Source organism: Pseudophryne corroboree, chromosome 7, assembly GCF_028390025.1.
Source record: "Pseudophryne corroboree isolate aPseCor3 chromosome 7, aPseCor3.hap2, whole genome shotgun sequence".
Classification (NCBI taxonomy): domain Eukaryota; kingdom Metazoa; phylum Chordata; class Amphibia; order Anura; family Myobatrachidae; genus Pseudophryne; species Pseudophryne corroboree.
The window spans coordinates 418,411,626-418,434,184 of record NC_086450.1 but is presented as its reverse complement, the minus strand read 5'-3'; the positions used below and the strand labels follow the sequence as shown (position 1 = coordinate 418,434,184).

At 45.2% G+C, this 22,559-nt stretch overlaps 1 protein-coding gene across 7 annotated transcripts in view; it reads left to right on the top strand.

Annotated features, from left to right (window-relative positions):
- Window positions 1–22,559, top strand: part of LOC134945472 (dynein axonemal assembly factor 8-like) — a 318,655-nt gene that overhangs the window by 9,289 nt on the left and 286,807 nt on the right. For 6 of the 7 annotated variants that reach the window (XM_063934780.1, XM_063934779.1, XM_063934778.1 and 3 more), the window contains exons 3-4: window positions 18,908–19,012; window positions 19,188–19,550. The exons of the other annotated variant lie outside the window; for it this stretch is intronic. In XM_063934780.1, coding sequence (XP_063790850.1) covers window positions 18,908–19,012; window positions 19,188–19,550 — 468 coding nt within the window. The remainder of the gene's footprint in view (window positions 1–18,907; window positions 19,013–19,187; window positions 19,551–22,559) is intronic. 7 annotated transcript variants of the gene reach the window in all.

The window sequence follows — 22,559 nt, the reverse complement described above, 5'->3', positions numbered from 1 at the left end:
CACACTGGTCCGCGCTGCGCATGCGTACGCTCTCCCGTGAAGGCGCATACCCGCGATAGCGTGCACTCGCAGGCGCGGTATGCGTATTTACGGTAGAGTTTATGTAGTCGTAGCGTGCGACTCATTCGTTACAAATGTTCACAATTAATGTAGTTTGTAGATCATGGTCCCCTTGATAGATTCTGAAAGTTTGGTTAAAATAGAAGGTCCCTGTTTAAAGGAATCCCTCTTTGTATTGTACGAAGGGTCTGACAGGAATCATACAGCCGTGTTTGGTACCCATCGGAAGAGTATTTAATTAGTAATATTCCGGTGTTGGTTTGGAGCGTATTAATCGCTCGTGCGAATAGTTATGGACATAAGAAGTTTATGTCCATTTCTATTATTTACACATACTCAGGTATGCGGCGGGAAACCCAGTTTCCCACCCACCTGAGCTGTTGGAAATCGTCACAGCCCACCTGTATGAATCACCCTATGACCTTTTGTTATGATGCAGGGCCGAATTCCTTCGGCCAATGGACAATGGGATTGTAGGACCAGGAGATTGCATTGTGTGTGGGGCATAAATAGGCAGGCCGACCACATCCAGCTCTCACTCTCTCATCAACGGTTATCTGCTGATAGCCGGGAGCTGGATATCGAGGCGCAGGCGAACATACCCTTTGTGCGTAAGTTTCTCTCCGTAATCATTGTCTTTCTGTGAGCCAATTTCTCTCATCTCATCTCTCTCTCTCTCTCTCTCTCCCTGTTCTGTTCTCTCATATCTCCCCTAGACTAGGCTAGTATTGTATTGTATTAGATAGTATTGTATTGTATTGCATTTAGGTCAGTGTAGTATTGTCTTTTTGTATTTATTGTTTAGTTCTGTGGTTAGGAAGTCTCTGTTATATTGTAGTGTATCATTTGTACTGTTATCCCTTTTTTTCAAATATATTAGATATAATACAGTTAATAGGCTTTGGAACCTAAACCAGTATCTGTGTATTTTCTATAGTATTAAGTGTTCACTTGAGCGTCGGTGACGCTCAAGCAGCTTTGTAGTTAGTCAGGTTACACAAGGTTGCACTTACACCCTGTGCTCACATTAAGGTATTCTGTGTATTTCATTGGTATAAGGTTTAAACATTAAGGTATAGCGTTGTGAGCGTCTGCGCCGCTGGTGACCTCCTCGTGGTCTCGAGCGTATGCTACGCCATAGCGAATCATTACTCTAGTCATAGCCAATAACGTGTCCTGTGATCACTGGGCCGTGAGCGAACGTGACGCTTGAGCGTCTCGCCTACGGCTGAGCGATCGTTACGCAACTAGCGTACCATTACGGTACTTCTTAAGCAAACTGCGTACAGTGTTCTTAGACTTCATAAAGGGTTATAATTACGACAAAAGGAATTTAGCATTGTCAATTGGGGGCTCGTCCTATCCTTCTCATATCTGCACTAGGTAGATCAGCAGACATTATCCCCCAGCAAAGGGTGGGAGGTTGTCTCCCAGTGCTGACGGGATAAGCGTCTGCTTCGCTTAGATAAAGAGTGCTGAAGGAATCCGGGAACCGGAAGTAAGAACAAAACGCTTGTGTCTTTTAAAACTGTTTTATTTCTCTTCTGTCTTGCGTATACACGCACGCATACATTTATCTGCATTTCTTTTTTTTAAATTTCGTATATCACTATTCCTGTTTGCCAATTTTTATAGTTGATAGAAAGTGCTAAAAAGAGATTTGCTGTTATTTCATAGTAAAGGTAATAGTTAAAGTATAGAACAACACACGATTTGTCTAGGAGACAAGGCAGTCAGTGTGGATTGCGGTAGATGATCAGGGATCATTTACATTGATAAAAGTATATATTGTGTTACGGTGGATCTTTGCATCGCGTACACGTGTCGCTAACAAAGACTAGCGTACGCAATCCAAAAGGCAGACGCACGCAGCGTACATTACGCAACGTAGCGTCCGGTTACGCTCACGTAGCTCAAGTCACGAAAAGTTGAATTAGCGCAAAGCGATAATTAGCGCAAAGGCGATAAGTAACGCACAGCGGTAGATAACGCGACGCGGTAAATAACGCAAATCTATTTTTGGAAAAAATCTGAAATTTAGTTTAACAGATCCTGCTCCTAATTGGTAACACTGTTGGACTGAAGACAATTTCTGCGCAGAAATAGATATAGAAACAAAGTGTACATGTGTTGAGTGAGTGTGGTTTTGTATACATAAGTTTATACAACTTTAAGGTGGAACCAAAAGGAAAGCCGGGTACTCGTCAAGGGACATACGTGTAAGTGACATATACGGTGGCTAGGGAGGCATCCCTGGTTAAATAATATTTGAGCATTAGAGTATAGCGGACCATAAGGTAACAAGACCAGGAGGTCATAAGGTAACAAGACCAGGAGGTCGTAAGGTAAAAGGTCCGCTATAAAAGTCCAGTGGCACAACGCCTGGGGTGTTGGTGCAGAACCCATATAGGCCATACAAGCTCTTGCTGAAGGAATCGCGGCCGGAAACATCGATTCCATTGATCTTTCAGTACATAACAAGTAGTGCTTGTGTACTGAACGATTGGACCACACGTAATTGTGTGCAGTAGTTAGTAATCTGACCTAATACCATTAGAGTAAAGTGGTCACAAACGCTATTTGTACATTCTGACGTGATTTGTGTAATTTTTTATTTTTGGAAGGGAAGTTCGCTGGTCACTCAGGAACTATCTAACAACCCCAACTTTACTGGAAAGAGTAAGTGTCCTGCGGGTAACCCTCATATGTTCCAGTAAACTGAAGGTTCCATAGGGGCCCTGTATCGAGTACGCCAGCACCACGTCGGTGTGATCAGGTCGTATTGGTCGAGGTGGGCGAGTGAGTGGGGTACTCGGTAAACCGCCACCGCCGGCCTACTGTGGAGTAATTTGGTTGTCTGAAAAGGCTTGCTGAAAACCTTGATACAGAGATCCAAGGAGGACTAAGCAACACCTGCAGACTATGGGGGCCAGTTGCTCAGGTAGGGGGCGATCAACCCTGGTTCAGGTTGATTCTGTGAACCGACCAGTTGGGTCGGCACGATATGTAATGTGTGAAAAATATGGAAGTCACACCGAATCTTTATGTGATGAATGGGAGAGAATGACTGTACAAGACAGGGACAAATTCCCAAGAATAGGTAGCTTTAGTCCAGAAGTGTTACAAAATTTAAGGAGGAGGATATGTCTCGTAAAATCAGCAAAGAGACGAATTCAGCATCATGATTATTTACAGTTATGGCACCAGGAAGGTGAGATACAGAGAGGTTTGGCTCTGGCGGCAGGATCTGGGGCAGTCAGGAAGCTGATAGCCACAGCTCCTCCTCCACCATACATTGCAGGAGAGAAGTTGATTACGGAGAGAAACGCACTGGGTTATAAAACAAAAACTCTTAGTAACCTTGTAAATGTTAATGATGTTAACCAAATAACTCATGCAAGTATTAACCCGTGCAAGATGTACCCTGTTTTGAACCTTCCTCAGGAGTGTGATCAAGAAGACGATTCAGCAACAATTTCAGCTCTCTCTCTTGCAGCCACCATAGCAGAGACCACAGTAGGCACAGCGACACCCACGAGATTAGTGAAAGCCCCTAGCGGAGGGATAGGTGAGGTCGTGTCAACGGGTAAGTACGGCACCATGCACTACACTGAAACAATTGTACCACAACAAGCTGTAGAATCTACACAGGAAGAGGCTGTTAGAATTGCTCCTGTAAGGGTAATAGCAGTTCCCAATGGAAAAACAGATGTGTCTGGAGCCACTCCCATAAGGAACATTGCCATGTACACTCCATTTTCCAGAATGGAATTAAGAACAATAGTGTCCGAATTTCCTGACCCCAGGAAGGATTTAGTTGCTAGCCAAAAATACATCAGGGATCTAGGTAACACTGTAGAACCCAACAACAAGGATTGGCAGATACTGCTAAGAGCTTGTTTACCTTCCAATGTTGACGCAACTCAATTTTTAGTTGACTGTGCATTGGATAAAGATGTACCGCTTACAGACGTGTACAACAAGGATAATGTAAAAAGGATAAATTTACAGCTAAAGGAGTATTTCCCAGCCGTTGTTAAATGGAATAAAATATTTTCCATTAAGCAAAAGGAGTCCGAAACGGCAACAGAATATTTTCACCGGGCACTATTAGAAATGGCAAAGTACACTGGTATAGAAGACATTAAGACCAACCCAAACCATCGAGAAGTAGCAGTATCTGTACTGATGGATGGTTTGAAAGAAACATTAAAAGCTAGGGTACAGACCACGCAACCATGCTGGCGAGGTCTGTCAGTGTCCACATTGAGAGAGGCTGCTATTGATCACGACAGAAATATCACTAGGCACAGGGAGTCGCAAAGTGATAAGTTGATGTCAGTAAGTATACAGGCGCTGACCACAAAGCAGCCTGCGTATGTACCACCGAATCCTGTGGGTAAGGCAAGTGTAATAACATGTTTTTCTTGTAACAGACCGGGACACTTTGCACGAGAATGTAGAACAAAGAATGTACAAAGATCTTTTCAACCCCCTAGACAACGACACGACACACGACATTGGGAGCAGGGTCCACAGAGGCGGAGTTTTGAGCCACATACAGGGGAAACAAAAAGATATCCCCCGAACAGAGATTGGCATGCCTCTGGTAGTTCCCAGCTAACCCCCGCACAAGTAGTCGCTGCCAGCGGGATTCAGGGAGGTCAGCATACCCAATAGGGGTGTGGCCATACCTGTAATCTGCACCCAGTTAAGTTGATTGCTAGTCTTGGAAGCGAACCAGAGATTGCAATCAATGTAGCTGGTAAAACTTTAAACTTTCTTGTAGACACAGGGGCGGCCAAGTCAGTGATAAATTCGACAGTGGGCATGAGAACCACTGGTAGGACAATTCCAGCCATGGGAGTAACAGGAGTAGTCCAGCACTACCCTGTTAGCAAACCAGCCGAGATTACAATAGGGCCTTTGCATACCAAGCATTCCTTTTTGCTGGCTGCATCGGCACCAACTAATCTCCTGGGAAGAGACTTACTATGTAAAATGGGTTGCGTCATTTATTGTACTCCTGAAGGTGTATTCTTGGACATACCTGAGAATCACGCTCAGGAAGTACGAGACATGTTAGACTCCCCATCAAAATTAATGTCACATTCCATTATGACAAATAGGAATCCATCCCAAGTAGAAGAGATGACATCTCAGATACCAGAGTCACTTTGGACAAAAGATGGACAGGACACTGGATTAATGGCAAACGTAGCTCCAGTAGTTGTACAAGTAAAAGATGGTAGGATAGCTCCAAAAATCCCACAGTATCCTCTGAAGCCAGAGGTGGAGTTAGGAGTTTTTCCCGTAATAGAGCGCTTGCTACAACAGGGCATTCTAGTAAGAACGTCCAGCACAGCAAATAGTCCCATCTTCCCTGTTAAAAAGAGTGGGGGGAGGGGTTACAGGCTAGTGCAGGATCTAAGGGGGATTAACAAAATAGTTGAGTCAGTTCCCCGTAGTGCCTAATCCAGCTGTCATCCTAATGCAAATTCCTCCCACTGCCAAATTTTTCACTGTTATTGACCTCTGCTCCGCATTCTTTTCGGTACCTCTGCACCCTGACAGCCAATATTTGTTTGCATTCACATACAGAGGAGTCCAATACACGTGGACTCGGTTACCCCAAGGTTTCATAGATAGTCCAAGTATATTTTCTCAGGCTTTGCATGATTGTTTACAGTCTTTCCAACCGGAGAGTGGATCAGTGTTGATACAGTACGTGGATGATCTACTACTGTGTTCTGATTCATTGGAAGCTTCCCTGAAGGATACGAAACAGCTCCTGTTTCATCTTTCAGACACAGGTCACAAGGTTTCCAAAGACAAGTTACAATTATGCCAAACTAAGGTAAAATATTTGGGACACTGTCTAACACAAGGACTGAGACACCTGACCGCTGATAGAATCCAAGCCATTAGAGACATGACACTGCCACAAACCCAGCAACAGATCAGGACGTTTCTAGGAATGTGTGGGTATTGCCGTAATTGGATCCCAGGGTTTTCCATATTGGCGCTACCTTTGCAGGAAATGGTCTCTTCAAACAAACCTGATCGGATTTCGCATACAGACGAATCTGAAACAGCATTTGAGAGACTCAAGCAATGCCTAACGCAGGCACCAGCACTAGGTATGCCAGACTATGGGAAACCCTTTGAACTATACGGAACAGAAAGTGCTGGGTGCGCAGCAGGTGTACTAACACAAAAACACGGTGATGCCAGCAGGCCAGTTGCATATTACAGCGCTCAGCTAGATACGGTAGCGCGATCCCTCCCCACATGCTTGCGTAGCGTTGCGGCGATAGCATTGCTAGTGACAAAAAGCGAAGATGTCGTGCTAGGCCACAACCTCACAATCCATACACCGCATGCGGTATCTGCCTTATTGAATTCTGCCCAAACCAGACACGTCTCATCAGCAAGGTTTACAAGATGGGAATTGGCATTAATGGCCCCAGTAAACATCACCATAAGGAGATGCAGTGCATTAAACCCTGCAACATTTCTCCCAGGTGTGCCTGGTCAGACACAAAGGGTGGAAGGTGAGAGTGATGGGGAAGGAGGATTTAATGCAAAGGAAGATACACATGATTGTATGGAATATTTGACCCAAAATTTTACCGCAAGGCCTGACATCAGTGACAATCCACTGGAAGATGCAGAACTCACGTTCTACACGGACGGTAGTTGTCATAGACAGTCAGACTCGGGAGACTTGTGTACTGGATACGCAGTCGTAGATGACCAAGACACCATAGAAGCGGAACCGCTAGGCCCACCTCACTCAGCCCAGGTTGCTGAACTGGTCGCCCTAACCAGAGCATGTGAATTGGCTAAGGGTAAGTCAGCCAATATCTACACCGATTCTAGATACGCCTTCGGGGTAGTCCATGATTTCGGAGCCCTATGGCGGCTCAGAAATTTCATGACGGCAGCTGGCACACCGATAGCGCATGCAGCTCACATAAAAAGGCTTCTAACAGCGATACAGGAACCCGACAGAGTGGCTGTTATCAAATGTAAAGCACATACATATAGTCAAGACCCAGTGTCACTTGGTAACAGCCGAGCAGACGAAACCGCAAAGCTTGCAGCTGCTACCCCCATACAGACAGACACCACACAACTGATGGTATTTAATACCATCAACACACAAAAGTTGTGTGAGATGCAGAATTTGTGTTCCACACAGGAAAGAGCAGTCTGGAAGGCAAAGGGATATGGCCAGGAGTCCTCAGGGCTCTGGACGGATGGACATGGTAAACCGGTGGCCCCCAGGGCATACCTTCCATGTCTGGCTGAAGCAGCTCACGGGCTGACTCATCTAGGCAAGGAGGGGATGTGCAAATTGGTAAGAGCATACTGGTGCGCCCCAGGATTCTCCTCTCATGCGGGTAAAAGAGCAATGTCATGCCTTACCTGTCTGAGAAAGAATATTGGAAAAGCAATACCTACAGAACCATCCCATATCCCACCTGCCGGCGGCCCTTTCCAGGTAATACAAATTGACTTCATTCAATTACCCCCATGTCGAAATTTGAAATATGTACTTGTCTGTATAGATGTTTTCTCGAATTGGGTCGAAGCATTTCCAGCAGCTACAAATACTGCCATGTTTACAGCTAAGAAAATTGTGCAGGAATTTGTATGTAGATATGGTATCCCTAGAATCATTGAAAGTGATAGGGGTACCCATTTTACAGGTGATGTCTTTCAAGGAATGTGTAAATTAATGGGTATTGATAGCAAGCTGCACACTCCGTACCGTCCACAGGCGAGCGCGAAGGTCGAAAGAGTGAACAGCACTATTAAAAATAAATTGAGTAAAGTAATGACAGAGACAGGATTAACGTGGCCAGAAGCTTTACCCATTGTTTTGTATAGCATCAGAACCACTCCCAGGTCCCCTCTTAATCTGTCTCCTTTTGAAATCTTGTTTGGTCGACAACCGCACGTCATGATTAACCCTCAGGATGATTTGAAATGTAACAATGAAGTAACTGTAAAGTACTTGATTAACATGAGTAAGCAGTTGAGGAGTCAAAATGATAATCTGAAGTTGGTGATTCCTGATTTACCAGATAGTAATTGTCATGACATTGAACCTGGGAATTATGTAATGATACGAAATTTTCTACGCTCAGGTTGTCTTATTGATAGATGGGAAGGACCATACCAGGTCTTATTGACTAGCACCACAGCATTGAAGGTTGCTGAGAGAGAGACTTGGGTCCATTCATCCCACTGCAAAAAGGTTGCTGATCCAGAGAAGTCCCGTGATAAGGAACAGACGGTAGAGGTTGTATCACTAGAGTGTCTGTTCCAGGAGGACTGAGGCGGCACCTGAGCCTTGAAGACCGGAAGCAGTTGTCGACTCCCCTCTCCCTTTTATTGTTTTTCTCCACTTCCCAGCCCCTCTCCCTTAAAAATTTCTTTTTCCCCCTTCTCATTCTTCTCTATTTCCTCCTCAAAGATGGACTTGCCCCAAGAGACTGTGATCCGGATTTTGATGTTAACCATGATGTTGACCAGAGCAGTCTGTTCCGGCGAGAGTACCATAGAGGTCGAGAGAGGTTCTGGAATGGGTTCCGATTATGATGATGGAGGCGTAGTTTTCCAAGATCAACCAAACCAACAAGCAAAGGCGAGTATCAGAAAACGATCCGATAGAAGAAATTGTGATGGATTGTTAGCTGAAGAAAATTGTATCTGTAGGCTCTGTGATAATCTGGTTGAAGATGGATGCATAAAGAAATGCCAATCTAGTTTTAATATCCATATGGACCGGCATCCATTGAGTGACTATCACTCCTTAGTGGGTAACGTGTTAAACCAAACAGATTGTTGGGTATGCTCTCAAGTACCTCAGGGTCACAGCAAATCAGGGCTAGTACCATTTCCTTTAACGTTAGGGGAGGTACTTGAGCTAAGTGGTGGGAGACCGGTGGACCGGAGGTTTAACATCTCCAGCCCTCCTAGTTTGAAGCTCCACCAATACCATGTGGATAGGTCCCTCTTATGTTTCAACATCTCCAACCCCAGAAAACCGGGAAATTGGGAAGTGTCGTGGAGCAACCTTACCATGACCTTTTCACACAGAGCAGATAGAATGCCTACAGATACAGAGCTCGTACGCCACATAGCCAGTAGAGGAAAATCTTTCCGGTATCGATATACCTTAGGAAATAGGATTACTAGAGTTGGAGAGGTATCACCAGGATACTGTGCACATATCGTACAAACTGATACGTGCATTAAGCAGTTGGAAGAATTAGGGTCAGGAGATTTCACCTGGAAGGTTTGTAACATGGTCATGTCCTTCTCCGTCCCTTATGTTCTCCCCGATGACGCATATTTCATATGCGGGAGAAAGGCGTACAAGTGGCTTGCCCCAAACTCTGAAGGATTGTGTTATATTGGAAAAGTATTGCCTGAAGTGATGACTGTAACACATGACAAAATGAAGGACATACACCGTGGTGCCCAAGCTCCTTATACTCACACTCATTACGAGCACCGAGTTAAAAGACAACTGTCAGAAAGGTTAGAGCATCCGGCCTCTGATCTTATCCATGAATCCACCGGGATTCAGGTTCTGGTAGCGTTAGATTTCACTCGCACCGCTCGAGGTGTGATGAATTATAGATACATTTCCGCACTCGCCAATTTGTTAGATAATATCACTGAAATGTATGATGACACGTTTAGATACACTGGAAGAGAACTTCAAGCTTACAAAACAGAACTAGTTCAGCATAGGATGGTTCTTAATTATCTTACAGCAGTAACAGGCGGATATTGTGTTACATTGGCAACACAGTACGGCATAAAGTGTTGCACGTATATCACAAATAGCACCGAGGATCCGGTAGAGGTCATAGACCAAAAGATGGACGATATTCTGCAATTAAAGTGGGAATTTCGTCGAAAACACAATCTCACCCTTGCTGCTGTAGGTAATGAGCTGACTGGTTGGGTGTCATGGTTGAACCCGCGAAATTGGTTCTCCGGTTTAGGAGACTGGGCTCAAGGAGTCATAATGGATGTTGGAAAGTTTCTACTATGTATCTTGGGTGTCATTATATCGATTGGATTGATATTTAGATGCGGGCAGGCTTTAATGAGGTGCAAACAAAGTACAAGAGTGATGAGCTTGAGGAGCGAGGAAACTGTAATTAACCTGGATTTGATTTATGACCCAATGATAGAAACCAGAATGTGATGAAAATGCGATTATACGGTCCGTTTCTTTCACCTGTTTTTCTGCTTTTCTCCAAGATACAAAGACCCCCTTGGACGAGGAAGTTGACGAGACGCTATACAGACAACAGACAAGCACCAAAGAAGAAGATTTGACAACTTTAAATATGGACACTTGATGAACTTTGCCATGGATCCCCAGTTTCCCTAGTATTTTTAAACTCACGCTAGCCCAACATTTTTGTAAATCTGATGGCACTGACAAAGCTTGTTGCTCATGCCTAAGGAGCAAAACAGCGCAAAGAAGACGACTCTCAACAGATACCGAACACAACTTCAACAACAGATGTACATTTCCCTGACATAGAATATCATTGCATTTTTCGTAAGTGTTCTTTATCTTCATCTCTACAACCCTCAGGTAACGACACACATAGACGATAGGGAATACAGGCACAGATATCAGCAACCACATACCTCCCCCATTCATGTATCATCAACTAAAATGTGCATCCCCATTTTGTTACAACCACAGCCGAAATGAGCTCGGTAGAGTTTGACAGCCCATCCACAGACCTGTACCACAGGATAAGAAGGAATTCAAATGTATACTTCGCAATACCTCGAAGCTTGATTTACCACACGTACGGCACGATGATACATGACCCTCCAAACATGGACTCATACACACATGCTTCTGCTTTCTCACTAGGTCATACCCTCTTCACACCTACTCCACTCTTCTCCCCTACCCAACCATGGAAATCAATTAACCCCTGACTTACATTTTTCTCCTTAAATATTTTAGAAGGTGGCAGTTATTATTGACTGCCAAAGGGTGGACTGTCAAAGTCAGAAAAATGTCTCTATGCACGTTGCCATATTTGCACCGCACACTGGTCCGCGCTGCGCATGCGTACGCTCTCCCGTGAAGGCGCATACCCGCGATAGCGTGCACTCGCAGGCGCGGTATGCGTATTTACGGTAGAGTTTATGTAGTCGTAGCGTGCGACTCATTCGTTACAAATGTTCACAATTAATGTAGTTTGTAGATCATGGTCCCCTTTATAGATTCTGAAAGTTTGGTTAAAATAGAAGGTCCCTGTTTAAAGGAATCCCTCTTTGTATTGTACGAAGGGTCTGACAGGAATCATACAGCCGTGTTTGGTACCCATCGGAAGAGTATTTAATTAGTAATATTCCGGTGTTGGTTTGGAGCGTATTAATCGCTCGTGCGAATAGTTATGGACATAAGAAGTTTATGTCCATTTCTATTATTTACACATACTCAGGTATGCGGCGGGAAACCCAGTTTCCCACCCACCTGAGCTGTTGGAAATCGTCACAGCCCACCTGTATGAATCACCCTATGACCTTTTGTTATGATGCAGGGCCGAATTCCTTCGGCCAATGGACAATGGGATTGTAGGACCAGGAGATTGCATTGTGTGTGGGGCATAAATAGGCAGGCCGACCACATCCAGCTCTCACTCTCTCATCAACGGTTATCTGCTGATAGCCGGGAGCTGGATATCGAGGCGCAGGCGAACATACCCTTTGTGCGTAAGTTTCTCTCCGTAATCATTGTCTTTCTGTGAGCCAATTTCTCTCATCTCATCTCTCTCTCTCTCTCTCTCTCTCCCTGTTCTGTTCTCTCATATCTCCCCTAGACTAGGCTAGTATTGTATTGTATTAGATAGTATTGTATTGTATTGCATTTAGGTCAGTGTAGTATTGTCTTTTTGTATTTATTGTTTAGTTCTGTGGTTAGGAAGTCTCTGTTATATTGTAGTGTATCATTTGTACTGTTATCCCTTTTTTTCAAATATATTAGATATAATACAGTTAATAGGCTTTGGAACCTAAACCAGTATCTGTGTATTTTCTATAGTATTAAGTGTTCACTTGAGCGTCGGTGACGCTCAAGCAGCTTTGTAGTTAGTCAGGTTACACAAGGTTGCACTTACACCCTGTGCTCACATTAAGGTATTCTGTGTATTTCATTGGTATAAGGTTTAAACATTAAGGTATAGCGTTGTGAGCGTCTGCGCCGCTGGTGACCTCCTCGTGGTCTCGAGCGTATGCTACGCCATAGCGAATCATTACTCTAGTCATAGCCAATAACGTGTCCTGTGATCACTGGGCCGTGAGCGAACGTGACGCTTGAGCGTCTCGCCTACGGCTGAGCGATCGTTACGCAACTAGCGTACCATTACGGTACTTCTTAAGCAAACAGCGTACAGTGTTCTTAGACTTCATAAAGGGTTATAATTACGACAAAAGGAATTTAGCATTGTCACTCTCTAGAAATATCAGCCAAGGCATTCTCCCAAGACCCTGACGGACCACTGCTCCCAGGCTGAGCGTCCATTCCTAAACATGTGTCGCACACCCCAGAGCTGCCAACATTAGTGCTCTTTTTACCACATTTTGAGCATACATAACAGGTTTTTGTGGTCTTGGTTGGTGCTTTAGACATGTTAAAACACTCACACACCAATTAGCAGGAATTTAACCCTATTAGAATAGGAAGAGAAAGACCATAGGAATATAGGGAGCAGTGAAGAATTTGAGTCACACAGTTGGAATTTTGTTTAACACTGAGAAAAATAAAAAAATAACAAATCTTAAGTAGTATAAACCAGCCTGAAGTTTGTAACTCTCACACCAATTGTCTACACCGTCTGAGTTGACCGGGTTGAGACTTCTGATGCTCCTTCTCAGCAGGACCTGTCAGCAGAGTCCCTTGGAAGATAAAACATAGATTAAATCCAATATATTCAGAAAGATCACAGCCGCTGAGCCCTTCATCTGCAAACAGCGCCTTAATCCACTGCAAGGAGGTACCCTGCTCTAATTCCCCTTCTGTGAACTGACTCTAAAGATGTCCGCCCCTTCTGAGAGGAAAAACCCACTGAAACTGCTTGCCTAAACAGAATAACAAAATGGCCGCGACTGAACTTTCATGTTAACATCACAGCCACCTTCCGTGACTGAATACTGCGCGCCCACAGGCAGGCCCGATGCCCAGCCCCCTCCGTCAGACTAATTACCAGAGCTTTGTTATAAGCCTCCCTCAGTGTGTCACCGCTGTATCGTATGCTGCCTGTGACGTCCTCTACGCTGTCTAAGTACCAGCGCTCCATCTTCTATGAGACCTTCCTGAAGCTGCGCGCCTCCGCTGTTGCTCCCGTGGATGGAGCCGATCAGCCGCTGGGTTTCCGTCTTGCTATAGCGGTGACCTCAGCGGCTGTAGTACACCGGAACCTCTGTACTGCGCGCCTTTGTTATGGAGCAGGAGCTCCTTTCCTGTGCTGCTACCTCCAGCACAGTTTTTTTAAACTGGAGGGATTAGGGAGTGTGAAGGGGGAGGAGCCAGCTGTGCATAATTATTTTTTATATATTGTGCTACCTCCGGTTTGCATTCTTCACACCCCGGCTGTCTAAGATCTCCAGTGTCCCCTAGTGGATGAATGAGAAAGGAGTATTACTGTCATTTGTAATCTTGTGTAAAGCTGGGTACACAATCTATCGATGTGTATCCAGCCGATATGATGGGCCAATATATCGGAACTTGGGTACACATTGACCGATGTTAATGAAGGACGGAATGATCATGTTCAAGCCTTCATTAGCATACTGCAGGACGCTAGTGATATCATTAAGTTTGATGTGCAGCACATCAAACATGACGACGTCTCTAGCGACCGGAGGCACCCGCATATCGGGCATACACACTGTCCGATATGCACCGCTGTGATCGATATGTCGGTCCGATTTGCCAGATCAGATGACATATCGATCAGTGTTTACCCAGCTTGGGTTTTTACATAAAGAAAAAAGGCAATCTGGAAGCACTAATCATTTAACGGTGGAAGGTCTGATAAACCTGGAGATAAAGGAGCTGTATAATGGTACAGGGTAATCACCCTTATTGGATTTTCAGGTTTTTGGAGTGTAACGCCAAAAATTACATAAAAAAATTCAAGTACAAAAACAAATATATATAAGTTTTAGTAAAAATAAATGAAATACAAAACTTACAATACCATACCTCCCAACATGACCCTCTCCAGGAGGGACAGAATGCTCTGCTCTTGAACTTCCCTCTTAATTTATTATTGCCATCACCTGTGCTGAAACACCTTTCTTATCCAGTAACCTGTTCAACACAAGTGCCGGCAATCATACATTAAGAGAAAAGTCCAGAAGCAGAGCGTTGTGTTCCTCCTGGAGAGGGTCATGTTGGGAGGTATGCAATACGCTGGTTGCATAAGTCTGAACACCATTTCCTCATCGGGCTGTAGTTGTGTTCCCAGTTAACCAATCACATTGAGAATCATGTTCAAAGGTAATTAGCATACAGCTGCTAGCAATAACAGTGATTGTAATTAACCCCAAATAAGAATCCGCTGCTCCTGTGGGGTTTCTTTTCAGTTTACTAATGCTATCCATAGACTATGAAACAAAAAATTCCATCAGACAGACAGAACAATTATCTGACATTGGCATACACAATCAGGTGGGATGTAGCGCACGATCGGCTTCCCTGACATGCGGGAGGATGCCCAGTACAGGGCTAGTCCGCCCCGCATGTCAAGCCCTACCCCGCCACACAAGTACAAAAGCATCACACAGAGGCAATGCTTTTGTACTTGAAGAGTACCTGCGCGCTTTACCTGCGCGCTGGCAAGGAGATACTCGTCGCTGTCCGGGTCGCAGCGGCTGCGTGCCTTCGTTGCCCGGACCGCACCCCTAAAACGGCAGCCAAATGCCACCAGCCCGCCCAGCGACCACCTCTGCCCGTCAATCTGGCGATGGCAGGGCTGAGACTTCCGTTGGCTGTCTGGGATGTGCCTGCGCACTCCGGCGCATGCGCAGTACAGACCTGATCGGCTGCTGTGCGAAAACACACAGCAGCGATCAGGTCTGAATTAGGTCCGTAGTTAAATCCCGACAGTGGGCATGCCGACTAGCAGGGACTATTCCACGACACCCATAGAGTGGGAATAAAACCTGTGACGAGCACAGCACGCCACCAAGCCCGCAAAGGGCTTGTTGCACTCGCCTCCCCGCTGCGAGTTGGTATGCTGTCCGCCGGTATCACCAGCAGCGGTAACGCATTCCCAACGCAATCAGATAATTAGTTTATCTGTCCTATGGTGAGAATTTCTACTGTCAGATCCGAACAGCAATGATCACATCTGTCCAGCATGATGAAAGATTTTTCATGCCCAGCTGAGAGTTTGGTGCTTGGTCACGGCCATACACTGTGCACTTATTATCCTGATCAACCATTAATCGACTTATCGGCCCATTGATTGCAGTGTACGGCTGTCTCTAGTCACATCCTACTGAGATATCAGTGGTCTGTGAGGAGCTTGCCCAACATCTACAAGGTCTCATTGTTGAAAGTAACCAATCAGCAGAGAGAGGGGTAAAAGAACTTCAAAGGCATTAACTGCACCATGGAACACTGTGGACACTGTAAATCCTGGACTTTCATGTACTTGGAAAAGGGGTATTATTATCCCAGTAGAACAAGGCTGAACATTTCAGCCTTAATTCTGATATGTCTGGAGTGATGATAACACAGCTCATTACCCAGAGAGCACCATGCCTACTGTGATGATGGTGGTGATGCCTTGGGGCTGCGTCTCATCATCTGGGACAGGGGTTCTATCAAGGATTGAGGGAATAATGAATATTTCAGAAAGCTGAGGAGGCATTTCATCTTCTAGCAGTGGCTTTGGAAATGGAAGCTCAAAGTCTCGGAATGGCCCAGTCAGATCTCAGATTTCAACCCCATTTTAAACCCATAGAATGACCTAAGGAGTGTTCCTGGCAGTCAGATGGACCTTTTACTTCTTTGGCAGAGTAGAGAAGGATAGAGTTGCAGAGTACAGGTGTGCCACGTTCATAGAGAGTGATTAAATAAGACTCACCACTATGAAACAAGCAACATTGGCTTCACAAAGTATTAGTTTAGAGGTGTGCGCATTTATGCAAACATTGTATTGTAGCTTTCTTTTACGTAGATTTTCTAAAATCTGTTTATTTTTCAGTTGAAGGTTGTTGGTGTCAAGGTCAAATTAAATATGGGAAAAGGTGTGAAACTATTTTTCTTGATTTCCGAGTTTGCGTCACAAAAACCTGCAATTTCAGTAAGGGGCTGTGGACTTTTTACTGTATATCCACTATATCCCCTATTCATTGACACCGGACAGATGTGTTCTAGATATATCCTTTCCTCAGTGACAAAGAATAGATATTTCACATATCTCCACCTCACTTACTCAGGATAGATATAGGGGGGTCATTCCGACTTGATCGATCGCTGCCGATTTTCTCAGCGCAGCGATCAGGTGAAAAATCGTCATTTCTGCACATGCGTATGGCCCGCAATGCGCACGAGCATCGTACGGGTACAAAGCCCGTTGTGGTTGTGCACAGGTTGTATCAAAGTTTTCAGTCGCACGGACCGCCGCAAGAAGATTGACAGGACAGGCGTTTCTAGGTGTCAACTGACCGTTTTCAGGGAGTGTTTGCAAAAACGCAGGCGTGGCTGGGTGGGTGTATGACGTCAAATCCGGACACGAATAGGCTGAAGTGATCGCAAGCGCTGAATAGGTTCAGAGCTACTCTGAAACTGTACAAACTGTTTTTGCAGAGCTCGGTTGCACAAGCGTTCGCACTTCTGCTAATCTAAAATACACTCCCCAGTGGTCGGCGGCATAGTGTTTGCACGGCTGCTAAAACTAGCTAGCGAGCAATCAACTCCGAATGAACCCCATAGATAGATATATTCCTTCCTCAGTACGCAGGATAGATGTGTTCTAGATATATCCTTTTCTCAATGACAAAGAATAGATGTGTTCGATATCTCCACCTCACTTACTCAGGATAATTCAGACTGGGTAATTCAGGGGGTACTTCAGACTGGATTGCTGCAGCACCAGCGATCGCAGTCTGAATTTCTTTGTGGAGGCGCGTGCTTACCCTAGGAGCCCAGTGAGATGCTAACAGCATCTCACGGCTGCAAACGCCTCTGCCTGATTGACAGGCAGAGGTGGGGCGGGTGGGGCATGCCATCGGCGTTAGAATGTCGTTTGCAGGGCGCGGTCCGGACAACGCAGGCGTGTCCGGACCTTTGCGGGGGCGGGCCGCGGCGGCTGTGTAATGTCACACGCAGCCGCTGCTACCCGGGACGCAGCGGGTAGCTCTCTGCCAGTGCACAGGAGCTGCGCAGGCAGGGAGCTACTCACCGAGTGTGGGGGGGGGGGGCAGAGCCAGACATGCGGGGGCGGACTAGCACTGTGCTGGGCGTCCCCCGCATGTCCGGGAAACTAATCGTAGATGTGCTAAATTTAGCATATCTACCATCAGACCTGAATTAGGCCCATAGATAGATATATTCCCTCCGCAGTACGCAGGATAGATGTGTTCTAGATATATCCTTTCCTCAATGCCAAAGAATAGATGTCTTCTATATCTCCACCTCAATTAGGCCCTCATTCTGAGTTGATCGCTAGCTGCTTTCGGTCACAGCGCGGCGATTAGGTGAAAAAACAGCATTTCTGCGCATGCGTACGGGCCGCAGTACGCACGCGCGAAGTACTTTCACACAAAGCTATGCAGTTTTACACAAGAACGAGCAACGTTTTTCGGTCGCGGTGCTGATCGGTGTGTGATTTACAGGAAGTGGGTGTTTCTAGGCGTTAACTGAGCGTTTTCGGGGAGTGACCTGAAAAACGCAGGCGTCGCAGATAAAAACGCAGGCGTGTCTGGGGAAACGGGGGAGTGGCTGGCCAAACGCAGGGCGTGTTTGTGACGTCAAAACAGGAACTAAACAGTCTGCACTGATCATAAGGTAGGAGTAAGTCTTGAGCTGCTCAGAAACTGCATGAAAAGATTTTCGTGCAGTTCTGCTAACCTTTCGTTCGCACTTCTGCTAAGCTAAGATACACTCCCAGAGGGCGGCGGCCTAGCATGTGCACTGCTGCTAAAAGTAGCTAGCGAGCGATTAACTCGGAATGAGGGCCTTAGTCAGGATAGATATCGATACTGTAGATATATTACCTCCTCAGTACGCAGGATAGATGTATTCTAGATATATCCTTTTCCTCAGTGACAAAGAATAGATGTGTTCTAAATATATCTCCACCTCACTTACTCAGGATAGACAGATATAGATGGATATATTCCCTCCTCAGTAAGCAGGATATAGAATGTGTTATAGATATATCCTTTCCTCAGTGACAAAGAATAGATGTGTTCTAGATATATCTCCACCTCACTTACTCAGGATAGATATATTCCCTCCTCAGTACGCAGGATAGATGTGTTCTAGATATATCCATTCCTCAGTGACAAAGAATAGATTGCTGTATATTATATCTCCACCTCACTTACTCAGGATAGATATAGATAGATATATTCCCTCCTCAGTACGCAGCATAGATGTGTTCTAGATATATCCTTTCCTCGGTGACAAAGAATAGATGTGTTCTAGATATATCTCCACCTCAGTGACGCAGAATAGATGTGATATCCTCTCCTCAGTGACACCATAGAACTTGGTCACATCAGGATGGGCCTAGTTGCCAGTAATAATTTAGACCATCTCTTTCTGCAGTCTGACTGTGAGTTGGAAGATGTGAAGATCTTTCAGAGAGAGGACTGCTCTATACTTGATTTACCTGAGGAACTCTTCTATGAAGAACAGGAATGTATGAATAAGGTGAGAGCCATAACTTCTTCTTTCCATAGTGTGCAGTGACTTTGCAGTGCACCTTTATAATGAGGTCACACCTCTGGGATAAGTGTATTTAAGACCACTGCTCCAAAGTCATGTAGGATTCCCAGATGATCCCTTCCTTGTTCTGATGTGGATCTTCCATCTGTTCCCTTTTTAGGTTGTGGCTGTACCAGACACTCCTCCGACAGGAGACTACATAGTGGAAAAGTGCAGTATTAAGTCCCAGGTGACATCAGATGTTTCCAGACTTATACCAGATAGCGAAGCCAGTCCAACTACATCCCATCTTAAAACTGATGCAAAGCCAGAAGACGCAGCCAGAGATGTTCTATCAGAGAGAAAAACTGAGATCAAGGTTGATGAATGTGATCGCTTGCATAGACTTAAGCAATCTGCGAGCAATCATTTTACTGCGCAGAATCATGTGCTGGAAGATAGAGGATCTAGTGACCAGCATGAAATTCCACTGAATGGTCAGCTGGAATTGGAACCAATCCAGCTCTCAATGCCGTCCCTGAAGGTGTGCTTATCACTTTCTGTAACCTTCCCTGTCTCACATGTGAAATGCTATGGTGTGCTTTAAAGCTCATATAAATGTCTGCGCTCCGCCCCTGGTGAAGCACTAGTTTCCCTGTTCCTCCGCTTTGATGGAACAAGCGGAATGTCTGTCGTTTGGCTGCAACCGTGCATACACTGCCCGATGCTGCCGACTTTCAACATGTCCACTTCGGACGGACATGCTGGACAATCCAACTTGCCCGACCGATCAGTACTTTCAGATCGATCACTCGCATGCACTGTACAATTGGGCAACCTGCCAAAAATGAATAATCATTTTATATGGGATTATGTTTTCTATATACATTTTGCTTTTTACTACTCTGTTATGTTGGGTTGGGGTTTGAATGCCAGCGGTCAGGATCCCGGCGGTCAGAATAATGACACCAGGATCCCGGCCGCCAGAATGCCGGCAGCGGGGCGAGCGCAAAGAGTCACCTTGCGGGCTCGCTGAGCTTGCAACAGGTTTTATTCTCAGTCTACGGGTGTTCGTGACACCCACTAGTGGGTATAGCCCTGGCGCCGCTGCCGGCATTCTGGCAGCTGGGATCCCGGCGTCGGTTTTCTGACCGCCGGGATGTTGACTACATCCCATTATATTCCCCATTCTGCCCTTTTCAGTAAGAAGTGGCAGGATGCAGAAGGGCCATCTACTCTTCTAGACTATTTGGAAGTCTCCAGATGTTCTGGGAGAGTAGGTAAATATGTGGAAGTAGCATGTGAAATTACAGACCCTAAGGAGTCCTGGAATGCTGACTTTCTATTTGCACAGTATTATTAACAGTTTGTTATATAGCGGAGCATATTCTGTTACTGCGCTTGGTAAGATAAGTGGGCATGACAATGAAAAAGCAGAGAAATTGAACTAATTATTTTCGCCAGTATGTGCTAGAGAAAAAAAAGCTAGTGGGAATAGAACATGAAAAAGTTATTGATAATGTCCAGATACATAACACTTGTTAAAGTGAGGCTGAGGTCCCCGAGCAACTACGTAAAATTAAGATTAATAAATCTCCGGGGCCTGATGGACTACACCCAAGGGTTCTAATGGAGCTAAGCTCAGAAATGGCAAGGCCATTATACCTAATCTTCAAAGAGTCTATTATATCAGGCATTCCTAGGGACTGACGAATAGCAGATGTAATGCTATTATTTAAAAAGTGAAGTAAATCTAATCCTGGAAATTACAGACCGGTAAGCCTGACATCTATAGTGGGGGAAATATTGGAAGATATATTAAGGGATAGCATTCAGGAGTACTTGGGGTGCTTCAAGATCATTAATAGGAACCAACATGGGTTTGTGAGGGATAGGTCATGTCAAACTAACTTAATTAGCTTCTATGAGGAAGTGAGTGCGAACTTAGTCCTGGGAAATGCTGTGGATGTAGTATTTTTAGATTTTGCAAAAGCCTTCTTAAATTAAGAGAGCTTGGTCTACCTTGGTAGCAGCATTTGTACTTGGGTCAAAAATTGGTTGGAAAATAGGGAACAGCGAGTGGTGGTCAATGGAACATTTTCATTCTGGGCTAAAGTATTAAGTGGTATACTTCAAGGGTCTGTACTAGGGCCTCTTCTGTTTAACGTATTTATAAATGACATAGGAGAGGGTCTTGACAGTAAAGTGTACATTTTTGCAGATGACACTAAACTGTGTAAGATAATTCAGATCAGGATGTTGACTCTCTTCAGAACGACTTAATTAAACTGCTGGTTTGGGCAGCTACGTGGAGAATGAGGTTTAATATAGAGAAATGTAAACTTATACATTTTGGGACCAAAATCAAACATGCAATCTGTAAATGAAATGGGGTAAATCTAGGGAAATCAGAAATGGAGAAAGACTTGGGGGTGCTCATTGACAGTAGACTTAGCAGTAGTGCCCAATGTCCGGATGTAGCAGTAAAGGCCAATAAGGTATTAGCATGCATAAAACGGGGAATAGAGACAAGCGATGACAGTGTAATCCTGCCACTGTATAAATCATTATCGCATCTAGAATACTCTGTACAGTTCTAGGTGCCACACTATAAAAAAGATATCATAGAACTTGAAAAGGTTCAGAGAAGAGCTACAAAATTGATTAATGGCTTAGGGGGTCATTCTGACCCGTTCGCACGCAGCGGTTTATCGCTGCGGTGCAAACGGGTGCGGAATGCGCATACGCGGCGGCCGAAGTGCGCGACGTTGCCTGGCGCCGGGTTACGTCACGGCTTAAGAAGAAAGTGGTCGCAGGACGGACTGCAAAGAAGATTGACAGGAAGAGGGCAGTGCAGGGCGGATCCGGACCATTTGGAGCCGTTTTCGGGGAGTGGTGAGTAAAACGCAGGCATGCCCAGGAGAACGGAGGGCGGAGGAGTGACGTCAAAGCCGAGCCCATCATCGCTGGATCCAACGCACAGGGTAAGTAGGTATAGGGCTGGTCTTGTTTTGTGTGAAATTTTTTTAGCTTAGCAGGGCTGCACAAGCGATCGCAACCCTGCTAAGCTAAAATACACTCCCCCATAGGCATGGGCTAGTTGATCGCAGCAGCAGCAAGTTGCTGGCTGCGATCAACTCGGAATGACCACCTTACAGTCATTGGATTATGAGGAAAGGCTATCTAGGCTAGATATCTTTACACTAGAAAAGAGGCGTCTAAGAGGAGACATGATTAATATTTACAAATACATTAAGGGTCAGTACATGGGGCCTAATTCAGACCTGATTGCAGCAGCAAATTTGTTAGCTAATGCACAAAACCTTGTGCACTGCAGGTGTGGCAGATATAACATGTGCTGAGAGAGTTAGATTTGGGTGGGTTATATTGTTTCCGTGCAGGTAAATCCTGGCTGCTTTATTTTTACACTGCAAATTAGATTTCAGTTTGAACTCACCACACCCAAATCTAACTCTCTCTACCTATGTTACATCTGCCCCCCCCCCCCCCCCCCCCTGCAGCGCACATGGTTTTGCCCATTAGCTAGCAAATT